We start from the raw sequence: 11,645 nt of genomic DNA on the forward strand, positions 1-11,645 counted from the left end.
AAAATCAGTTATGTCCTCTCTCATAACTTGTGGGGAGGAGGCTCCTTAATTTTAGGTAAATTCTAAGAGAGGTCTCTCAGTTTCTCTCTCTCTCTCTCTCTCTCTCTCTCTCTCTCTCTCTCTCTCTCTCTCTCAGACACACACACACACACACACACACACGCATACACAAATGAATTTCTTACATAGATTAATGGCTGACATTTTCAAGGTACAGAAGGACAGGTGAAAAAGATCCCGAGGTGGGTTATGGGAATTCTTTGTAAGAGAATGTCAGACAGCTGGACATTTAAATTTGTTCAGTGACTACACCATCTCTGTGTCCCTCACCAAGCTCTACACTGTAGAATTCCAATGTTCATACAAAGCGGTTTTTACAAGGCGTGAAGTGAGATCATTATTTATTTATTTGTAGGGCTGCATAGTAAGGCCAAGCCTGCATTATGCTCAACTGCTTTACTCCTTATAAGCATACAGTTTTTGTTTTGTTCTTACTTTTTATTTAGAAAGGTCTCTAAATTGTCCATTTATTAGTAACCTCTGAGCAACTAGAAAGCACATTCAGGGACACCAAGTCTGGTTTCCAAACCATCTTAAAACGATACTTCTCGTTCACGTGTTAGTGTGTTGCTTCTCTGAAGTAAAACTGAGTCAAAGTGATTTTTTTTTCAGTCAGTAGGAATAGTAAATCAGAACATATGGACCAGGAATGACCAGCAAGCCTTCTAGTTCTGTCAAAGGCTGGACACACAGTCACACGTCTCGTGTTGTGGATCTGGAGGTGAACGCCAGCCTCACTGCCCACGGTTGTCCTGTGAGAGAACCAACCACAAGTCTTAGCAGGCTCCTGATAGCACTGAAGGAGAGCAGCCTCATTTTCTGTTTGCTGGAACTGAACAAGCAGCTCTTGGGAAGATCACAAACCAAGAATCAGCAGGCTTCCCACAGCCTTCTGCTAAAGACAGTTTTCTCCACCCTGCGGCTGGCAAGTCCCTAACCACGATAGGGAACTACCAACCTTGCGACAACCTGTAAACTTTTTCTTTAAACCCATCATTCAGCCCCCAGACTCCCCTCCCCTAACTGTTCTTAAAAGTAGCCTGCTAAGTGCTCTCGGAGTCACCATTTTGTCACTTTGTCAGATGCCTGGACCCCTGCAGGATGCTGGATCAAACACCCTTGCTGATTGCATATTTGTCTGGTGGTCTTTCATGGAATTTCTCCTGAACCTTAACATCCTGCAATGCTAGCATCCTCTTCCCATACTTGGCTGCATAGTCTGGGCACAAACACAGGAACTGTAGAAATCACCTGAAGAGGTCCCGGGATTTCCGTCGCGCAGACTTCTGGGAAATGCAGTCCATGCCACTGTGACGTCACAGCGATCCGTCCAGGCAGTTGCGATCTGGCTTTGGGTCTCCACTAGTGCTTCTTCCCCAAAGTTGGGCTCGAGTCCTGCCCTGCTGTATCTCTGACTTGGAGGTTGGTCCAGGGTGCAGCGCAGCCTGAGGCTCTGTGCGGGGTGCGGTCTGTCTTGGAGGGGGCGGACCTGGGCTGGGTGCGAGGGCGGAGAAACTGCCTTGGAGGTGCTGTGCTGAACTGACTGGGAGGTTGCAGGTCAGGGCTGGGAGAGGGCGATGGACTGTGCCCTGAGAGATGGTTTCCTTAGGACGGGCAGCCCGAGTCCGCCTTGGGCTTCTGGAACAGGAGAGCTGCCGGGGAGCGCGGAGTAGATGATAGCGCAAGGTCCAGGACTGCAAGCTAACGATGGTCAGCTGAGGTGACCAGGACTGCAAGCTAACGATGGTCAGCTGACTACCTGCTCCTGAGGTGGAGCTGGGAGCTCCCTGAGCAGCTTTGGTGGGGAAGCAGCTTCATGAGCTGAGCCCTTCTCACATGGATGCTGTCAGATTCTCAGTGTCTTAGAGCAAACGGGGTGTCTGACCCCTCCTGTACTCTAGCCTGCCTGGTGTAAGGGTCTTGAGTCTTGATTGTGTTCCTTTTCTCTGCCAGTATAAGAATTAAGAGAGGAAAATTCTGAGGCACAGCAAAGGTCTCAGGTGGGAAATTCTGGAAGACAGCAGGCAGCTGCTTTAGAAAAGTTTTGACTAGGGGTGAGACAGCACATGCAGCCCACACACAGAGGGATCCTCAGCAGGGAGAAGGGACTGGAGATGCTGACTCCAGGCCTCACCTTGAGGGCTGGATTATCTTAAATCTTTGAGAGGTCCTTCATTCCTAATGTAGGGTGGACTAACTGTCATAAAGACAGGATGTCTGCTTGGCCCACAATGGTTGTGTCAACATCTCTTGATCTGTCCTTGAGTTGGTGAGGTAGTCCAGAAGTGTGGTCCCTAGGAACAGGCGAAAATCTCTTATGGCCTTGTTTTATGGTGCCAGGCTTTTGTGTCAGGTCAGCAGGGTGTGGAGAACTCACAGACCTGTGTGTGTTTCCCTGATTTAAAGTAAACAGACCTGTGACAGAAAAGAAACTCCAGTCCACTCTATTGCACATCCCTGTCACCTCTGCATTTGTGAGGGGGAGGCAGGACCCTCTGGCCCTCCCTTGCTTCATAGCAAATTCAAGTCCTAGGCTACCCGAGTCTGTGTCAGGAACATACTTCATGGATGTGGTATTTTCTGTTGTTCATCCCTTGTTTGTTACAGTGAGCACCGTGACAGAGCCATGCAATCAGCACTTTGGTGACTTACGAACTAGGTGTGCTTAACTTCTGACACATTTCACATGCAATTCAAACCTTGTCCCTTACGTGTTTACTGAAGACTTTAAATCTTTATGATTAGATACTTGTTTGCATTTACTTTGTGAGGAAGAATCCTCTTTGCCATGTTTGAATATTCCTCCCTATATGCAGCAAATGTTCATTCTTTTTTGATGGAATCTGTTAGTTACTGCCGTGACCTGATACGGCTGTCTTCCGGTTTTCCTGATTTCTCCCACTTTGATCCTTCATATCTAATCTGAGACTCCATTATTTCTTTGTTTCCATTCTGCAGTTCTTGACTGATTTTTGTTTGTTTGTTTGTTTTGTATTTGTATTTTCCCCCCTGCGGCTACAGCTGGGATGCTTCCCCCATCCTTACAGCAGAGGTTCCACTGTGAGCAGATGCTTCTCACAGTTAGCCAGGACAAAACCACTCCCTCCACCTCCTTCACAGGGGGCACTGCCCTATCCAACCAGTAAAGCAAACTGCTGGTGTTGGGTTCCTGTTCTTCCACAGGTGCAATAGTCCAGTGCCCCTTGTTGAGCAGTCCTGTCTCTTTCCTCCCCCGCTTCTGTCACTGTATTCTAATGTCAGTTGACAGGAGGAGTTGCATGTGTTTACAACTCATGCGTGAACCTTGCTGTGTTAAACATGTCATCTCTGGAAAGCTCTGGAAGGGAGGTGAGCAGGGTGAGGACATTCAGATCCTGCTGGTCGATCTATATGATTATGTCAGAGGCCATGGAGAGGCATTTCAAAAATGTGAACAGGGGTCAAACACATGCCAGGAATAAACCTGGGCAGCACAGATTTTCGTTACATTGTCAAATCTGGTTATAAAAGTGTCTGCCACTGTGTCCTCCATAGTCATTATCAAATGCAGTGTCATATTTAGAGTTGAAATGAGTTGCATGGCCAACTCTTTCAAATCTGCATTCCATTGTTCTCTTCTTTGCAGGATGCATATGAAATTAAGTCAGATTTTTTTTTTTTTGGTTTTTCGAGACAGGGTTTCTCTGTGGCTTTGGAGGCTGTCCTGGAACTCCCTTGGTAGTCCAGGCTGGTCTCGAACTTACAGAGATTCGCCTGCCTCTGCCTCCCGAGTGCTGGGATTAAAGGCGTGCGCCACCAACGCCCGGCTTAAGTCAGATTTATGAGAGTGCATGTCCCAAATCTTCATTTGATGCACTCCACTTACTGTTGCTTTATGAAGACTCAGAAACAATATATGGTCTATTAAACTCCCCAAGCACATCTAGACATGTAGTGAACAGAGTTAAAGCATGTGATATTGGTTTTGTTGCATATATATAATTCATGTTTCCAAAGCAGATAAAATACTGTCTCCCATATTTTTTCATGTTTTATCTACTTTCTGTGTCATGCAATTGCAAAACTTGGTGACTTGAAGCAAAAAAATTAGCGATTGTTTCATGCCACTATTCTGTGAATAAAGCCCTGGGACAAAGGTCTACAAGTCGCTGCTTCATGATGCCTGCCATTCATATTCTAAGCACTATGTTACGTAAGAGGTAGATTGTCTATTTTGAATGGAGAGTCACTACTGTTCAGATCCTGACCAGGAATTTCATATCATTTTGACTTCCCACTAATGTCCTGCTGGTCTTCAGTTTTTTTCTGATTCTTATAGCATCTACTCTGTCCATTCTGCTGTTATAGGCTTCCCTGTACAGCCAGCCTCCATTCAAGTGGAGTACTATATCCACCTCCCAATTATAGTAAGAATGTGCAGCAATTTTTAATGAATGGCAGTGTGTCCACCCCCCTCCTCGGGATAGACATTATTTGCATTTTGTCTTCATAGGAAGTTTATTTTGCCAGTTTCAAATTCCCCTGAAATATTTGCCATTTATAAATAGTATTGGGGAAATTCTCTCCGAAATGATTCCCTGTCTACAGGTGTACTGCCCTCCACCCAGTGTCCCATAGGAGATTGGCCTCAGGGCAGCAGAGACTTCCCCATGGTGACTGATGGTATGCTGTGCTGGGCAGTATGGGGAGTGATCCTTACAGTTAATTCTGCTTTGGGGACCTGCTCAAGTTCTCTCGGTGTTTAATGTTTCTGTCTTCATCTTCTCTGGGCTCTTGCCCTTCTCGGTGCTGGTAATTTTCCCTCTTCTTGGTGACCGCTAGTTCTACAGTCTCACCTTTTCTAATGTTGAGATCCTTTAGTACAGGTCCTCATATGTTGGTGATCCCCAACCATGAAATTCTTTTCCTTGCTACTTCATAAAAGTACTTTTAAGGTTATGTTGTAATGTAAATGCTTTTGGAGATGAAGGTTTTCCCAAGGGGTTGTGACCCACATGTTGAGAAGCACAGCCCTGGTTAAAAAAGAGTGGAATCTGTTTTTCTCACTTCTAAATGTGGTAACTTTCTATACTAGCTACAAAGAACTTTTCAAAACAGTCCAGTTTCTCTTCCCTTGGGAAATTTCTGGGTGTTCTCTTCACCAAAGTGCTTCATTCTGCCTGTTTCTTGAAGATCTGCTGGCCTCCTCATTGCTGCTCAATTCTGTCCTTTATTTAAAGACATTTTTCTGTGGAGCCTTTATGGAGGATATATTCCAGTTGTCCCCAAAGTCTTGTGATAAGTTGCCTCCTTCCAATGGTGAAAACACCCTGCCCTTCAGACACAAGACTCATTGGAGTTTGATCTGACCTGATTGTCTCCTGGCTAAGGGTGAGTTTGCTTCATGCTGGAAGGTGCTTTGCAAGCTCTAAGAGAGAAACAATAAATAGTCCTGTTTAGCGGTATACCCGTGAACCACGCAATGACCATTATGGTATGATGCCTCTAAAATTGCCACACTGCCTCTCATATCTTCACCTTAGCAGCAGCTGTCTAATGGAACTTAGAGGGGACAGGAGGACATACATAATGCTAGCTAACACATAGACAGGAAGTGAAATGGCTGGGTGGAGACAGGAAGTGAGATAGCTGGGTAGAGAAAATATAGGTGAAAGGAAACAGGAACTCGATATCTTTTCAGCTGGGAAATTAGCATGGTAAGGTTTGCTCCTTCATCTCTCTGATGTTTCAGCTTTTACCCATATATCTGACTCTGGACGTTTATTATTAAGACCAATTAGAATTTGGGTTACAACATAGAATTGCCTGCCCGGGGGGGGGGGCACCTCCTGTAATAGGCTGTGCTATCTCATATCAATCACTCATTAAGAAAATGCCCCCTAGGCTTAGCTACAGGACAGTATTAGGTAAACATTTTCTCAGTTATGTTTCTCTCTTCTCAAATTGAACCTAGCTAGTTTCAAGTTGACAGGAAACTATCCAGCCCGATGCTCTTGGTATTTATATTATTTATGGCTTAAATTAAAGTGTGTTATGCTCCACTGATCTTTATTTCAGGAAATGCTGTCCTTCTGGGATGTGGCCATTGAGTTCTCTCCAGAAGAGAGGGAATACCTGGAGCCTGCTCAGTGGAATCTGTACAGGGATGTAATGTTGGAGAATTACAGCCACCTTGATTTCCTGGGTGAGGATCACGTCCACTGTGAATTCTTATTTCACCACCAACACATACCTTCCTCACTTTGTATGGTGTCTCATTGGACCACATTAACAGTGAGTTTCATATCCTTCGTTTTTCCTGAAAAATGAGGGAGTTTCCTGTATTAAACATCCTTCATGGATGGAGAGATAGCTCAGTTGTTAAGAGCACTGACTGCTCATATGGCAGCTCACAACTGTCTGTAATTCCAAGATCTGATACCCTCATGTTGTATGATGTTTTGATTGTGTTCTGACAAATAAAGCTTGCTTGAATTCAGAGGACAGAGTTAGCCACTAACTGACCATAGAGGTTTGGAGGACTGTAGAGAGCAGGGCAGGAAGTAGTAAGGGGGCGCTGAGACAGAATCTCAGTCCGTTTGGACATTGGCATGGAAAAGGTAGGAAATACCTGGTGGCTGCTCCCCTGCTTCTGTCTTTCAGGTTCTTACCCCAATATCTGACTCCTGATTTTTTATTGATAAAGTTTAATTAGATTAACGCTTCATCCTCACACAGACATACATGCAGGCAAAACACTTATGTGTATGTTTCCCAATTCAGTCTCCCCTATCCCTTTAAATGAAACACAGAATCTGGATGCTGTATTGTAGTGATCCTGTAGGGAACATTTATGGAAATGGCTGTCTGGAGTCATTTGTTACATCATCTCTTTTCATATAAGCCATGCACAGGAAGGGACATGTCAATTCCCAGTAGAAGAACACTCAAACAATCCTGCTGCATTTTTCTACAAACAGGTCTTGCTGTCCCTAAGCCACACCTGGTAACATTTCTGGAACAAAGACAAGAGATTTCAGATGTGAAGAGACAAACAGCAGCCACCATGCACCCAGGTGGGTAGGAATGAGGGGGTCAAGGTCAGAGTTGAGGTTCAAATATCCAACAGAAAGGCAGGCTTTTCCATGTGCCTAGAAACACGATGCTATGGGAATCATTCTTTGTTGTCGAAGCACAGCTCTCAGACATTTATGATCGTTTAAGTCTCTGAAGCTTTCACAGAGGCTCAACAGTTTCAGTTCTGTAGATTAGAAATATTTGGGAGTGGGGAACAGTGGAGATTCACAGTGTTAGCATATTGTAGAAAAGGTTGGGCCCTTAGGTACACCAATTTAACAGAGGCTGTTTGGGTTTTTCAAAGCTTTTACCACCAGTTGGTTCAGAAGGGAGTGACCATTTGACCTAGGAAGAGGAGGACAGGATGATCTTCTAGGCCTTCCATTCTTGATTCAGGGATGTCCATCAAACGAGTTACAGATACAGTGATTATGTGCCCCTCGTTCATGGCAGTTAGTAGATTTAGGTCTTTCAGTATGGTAAGGATTTTGGGGGTTTTGTTTTTTTGTTTTGTTTTTTCAAGTTCATATATATTTGTCATATATTAGGTCTAATTGTTACTTGGATATATTACCACTCACAACTTTTTAAGCAAACTACAAAATTTTATATAAACCTGATGTTTCCAGATATGTCAAAGTTAGGAAAATGTCTTGTTTCAGATCCAGTCAGGGTTGCAACTGTGGCTAGCCCTATGGGAAGCATTATAACTAATACGACCGAAAGTACAATTGGAGGGAGAGATCTTGTGGTCCCTTCTTCTCAAGGTCTCCTGTTGATTTTCAGCCTTCCTTAGTGTAGATTTTCATTGGTTTCCAGGTTTGTAATGGGAGCAAGGCTGAGGAATATAAGCAGAGTTCTTCAATAGGGCCTGGATCAGCTCTGTCCCACCAGCCATTCCCAAATACCCACTCAGAGATTTAATATTAATTATAAATGCTTGACTGGTAGTTCAGGCATATTTCTAACAGCTTTTACATTTTAATTAATCTATATGTCTTACGTACGCCCTGCCACGTGGCAATATGTCATGTTTATCTCCTGCTCCTCCACGTCCTGGTGACTCTTCTGACTCTGCCCTCCTCATCCCAACATTTGCTCTGCCCCGAAAATCCCACTTCTCCAAGGACCAATGAGCTTTTTATTAACAATTAGAATAATACTTCTTCACAGTTTACAGAAGGATTAGTCCTCGGCATTTCCCCTTTCTGTCTAATTAATAAGGAAGGTTTTAACTTTCACATAGTAAAAGTGTATGTAACAAAAGCAGCTTCTCATTTCCTATGGAAATAAAAGCATAACCTCTCTCCCAAAGAAACATTTTTTTTACTTCTTTTTTGAAGTCAAGACATTTTAAAAATATATAGGTTGGTTTAATCCAGCAGTTTGCACAATCAAATGTGCCTTAGCAGCTGTGGTTCCTTAATTAGCAATCAGAAAGCCTGAAGATAACACAATAAGCTGCAGAACCCAGACACTGTGTATTTCCCATCTTTACATGGATTTTTTTCTTTTACATTATTGTACTCCCTTTTTCAGGACTTCTACTTGATTATTTTACAACATATGTATATTTTAATGACTATCTATACCCTTTCTGTTTTCTCTCCTAAGCCTTTGTACATTCTAAAAACACACTGTACCCATTTAGAGATTTTTTTTCCCAATCTGGATCTGTCTTTTTTGAGCTCCTGTAGCCTTTTCTGTCTGTGTGAGCAAAACCCCAAACCTGCCACCCAGTGTGCTTGTGGAGCTCAAGCTGGTGGCTCAGATCTGTGGGCCACTGCCAGGAGATGCATCTCTGTACTGCAGTCCATGTGAGAGACATGAGACCCGGAAGCCTCTTTTGGCTCTGTTTTTGTGTGTTTAGGACTTTTTTTTTAGATTCCTCAGGTCTAATTTGGATGTGGATGCACCAGCTTGGATCGACAATTGTAGGGGGAGTTTTCCTGTCTCAGCAGCTTCTCTAAAATAACCAAAGGGGAGACACTATTAATGATAAATGCTCAGCCAATACCTTAGGCTCATTTGTAGCTAGCTCTTACGTTTTAAATGGACTGGTATTTCTTATCTACCCCCCTGCCACATGGCAGTACCTTCTTTCAACTTGCCTAGCCATCTGCTAATCAACTTTTCATTAACAATGAGAGTAACACATCTTCTTATTGTAAAAAAAAAAAAGATGATTCACAGCAGAGGAGCTGGTCCCAGATGTCTCTGGAAGGTAACTCAAAATGGCTGGTCTGGGTTTATCTGTTAGTAAAATATCCTTACAACTTACTTAGATATTAAACTTTGAGTAACATGCCATTATGTCTATGTTCTATTTGGTTGTGCCCCTATTCTAGTAAAAGTATAGATCATTTCTACCTACAATATTTTATAAATTATGTTTAGTGCCTATAGGTTTTAAAATGCAGTCTTTAATTCATGCTTCAGTACATATGGGTAAATATTTCCTTTTAAAGAGATAAACATTGTAAGTATTAAGAATATTTCTGAGCATTTGTTCATATCTTAACTTTTGGTCAACAGGAACAACAACCAATGATTATAATGTTTACGACAAGGCCACTGATTGTAACTCACTAAGTATTCAAAAACAGAAATTTCATACAAGGAAGAAAACTTACAAGTGTGAAGAATGTGATAAGGCCCTTAGTTCTTATAGAACACTTTCTATACACCAGAGACTTCACACTGGAGAAAAACCCTACACATGTAAAGAATGTCATAAGGCCTTCAATACACGCTCATCACTTTTTATACACCAGAAAAATCATACTGCTGAAAAACCCTACAAGTGTGAAGAATGTGGCAAATCATTTTACTATCCTTCAATGCTGAGGCAACATCAAAGAACTCATTCTGGAGAGAAACCCTGCAAGTGTGAAGAGTGTGGCCGGTGCTTTTCCTCGTTTTCATACCTTAGACAGCATGAAGCGATTCACACTGGAGAGGGACCATACAGGTGTGAGGACTGTCACAAAGCCTTTCATTTTTACTCATCCCTTAAGAGCCACAAGGCAGTGCATAGTGAAGAGAAACTCAACAAGCGTGAACTGACAGGCAGAGGACTTACTAAGCCTGCTCTCGTCAGTGGGAACAAGGCAGCTCATACCGCAGAGAAAGCCAACAAGTGTGAGGAGTGTGGCAAGTGTTTTGCATCGTCTGCATCCCTTAGGCAACATCAAACCATCCATTCTGAAGACAATCCCTACAAGTGTGCAGAGTGTGGTAAGAGGTTTTCCTCCTTTGCACACCAACAACAACATCAGACAGTCCATACGGGAGAGAAACCATACAAGTGTGAGGAGTGTGGCAAATGTTTTGGCTCAGCCTCATCCCTTAAACGACATCAACCAATCCATTCTGAAGACAGTCCCTACAAGTGTGCAGAGTGTGGCAAAAATCTTTCCTGTTTTGCAAACCTTCAGGAACATCAGATAGTCCATACTGGAGTGAAATCATACAAGTGTGAGGAGTGTGGCAAATGTTTTTACTTATCATCATCCCTTCAGCGACATCAAAAAATTCACTGTGAAGACAATCCCTACAAGTGTCAAGAGTGTGGCAGGTGTTTTTACTCATCTGTGCCCCTTAGAAGACATCAAACCATCCATTCTGAAGACAATCCTTATACTTGTGATGACTGTGGCAAACGGTTTTGCTATTCTAGGGATCTTCAGGAACATCGGACAATTCACACTGGAGAGAAACCATACAAGTGTGACGAGTGTCACAAAGCCTTTCATTATCACTCATCCCTTAGGAAACACAAGAAAGTTCATACTGGAGAGAGACCCTAGCAGTATGAAGAGTGTGACAGATGTTTTTCCTCATCTTCTTCCCTTAGACAACATTAAACAAAAGAAAATTTATTCTAAAGACAATCCCTAAAAGTGTGGGGAATGTGGCAAAACTTTATTAATCTTTATGTCCTTATTCAACATGTGATATAGTTTCTACAGGAGGGAAATCCTACAAATGTCCTAAAATGTTTACTTCTTCAACCCTTAAAATACACCAAATGATTCATTCTGACTACAAACTTATGAGTGTGTAAATTGTGGTAAAAATCTTTGCCAACTATTTAGATCTTATCCAACTCAAATGAATCCATAGTGGAGAATATTAAGTTCATTATTTTGCAATGTCAACACAAACATCTCACCTACAACAGCACAAATGCTAAGAATGTCATCAGAGAACAGTAGAAACTTCTCTTTGCTATAACCCCCAACAGTTTGTTCAAGCACTGTGTTTGAAACTTGCCATGATTAATGAGTTTTTTTCTTCTGTAACTATAAATGTTCCATGAAACATTTACAATGTCATAACTTTTTCCATGGTTGTCCAAATTCTGATATCTGGGCTGTGGCATAGTTATTGTTTTTTTCCCAGTAGAGTCATTTAAGCTCCTATAATATCTCCCCTGGTGTGTAAAAAGATCTGTTTCTCTGAGGTGGCAGGTTTTCATCCGGTATCTGGTTTCTGAATCCTTACTGGTTATGAATAGGTAGGTAGGT

The 11,645-nt window shown here is 42.6% G+C and overlaps 1 protein-coding gene across 5 annotated transcripts; it reads left to right on the forward strand.

Annotated features, from left to right (window-relative positions):
* The first annotated feature begins 1,350 nt into the window (after positions 1–1,350).
* LOC101826680 (zinc finger protein 58) lies at positions 1,351–11,443 on the forward strand. 5 transcript variants are annotated; one of them, XM_040757709.1, is made up of 5 exons: positions 1,392–1,482; positions 5,280–5,430; positions 6,118–6,244; positions 7,020–7,115; positions 9,652–11,443. In XM_040757709.1, exons 3-5 carry the CDS (start codon positions 6,121–6,123, stop codon positions 10,923–10,925), a joined length of 1,494 nt encoding a protein of 497 aa, XP_040613643.1. In that variant the 5' UTR covers positions 1,392–1,482; positions 5,280–5,430; positions 6,118–6,120; the 3' UTR covers positions 10,926–11,443. The 5 variants fall into 5 exon arrangements, with proteins under 5 accessions (XP_012979093.1, XP_040613643.1, XP_040613645.1 ...); XM_013123639.3 differs by lacking the exon at positions 5,280–5,430 and having other exon boundaries at positions 1,351–1,482; XM_040757711.1 differs by lacking the exon at positions 5,280–5,430 and having other exon boundaries at positions 1,460–1,482; positions 6,118–6,333.
* Positions 11,444–11,645: the final 202 nt, after the last annotated feature.

Source organism: Mesocricetus auratus, unplaced genomic scaffold, assembly GCF_017639785.1.
Source record: "Mesocricetus auratus isolate SY011 unplaced genomic scaffold, BCM_Maur_2.0 Super-Scaffold_100015, whole genome shotgun sequence".
In the NCBI taxonomy this organism is placed as follows: domain Eukaryota; kingdom Metazoa; phylum Chordata; class Mammalia; order Rodentia; family Cricetidae; genus Mesocricetus; species Mesocricetus auratus.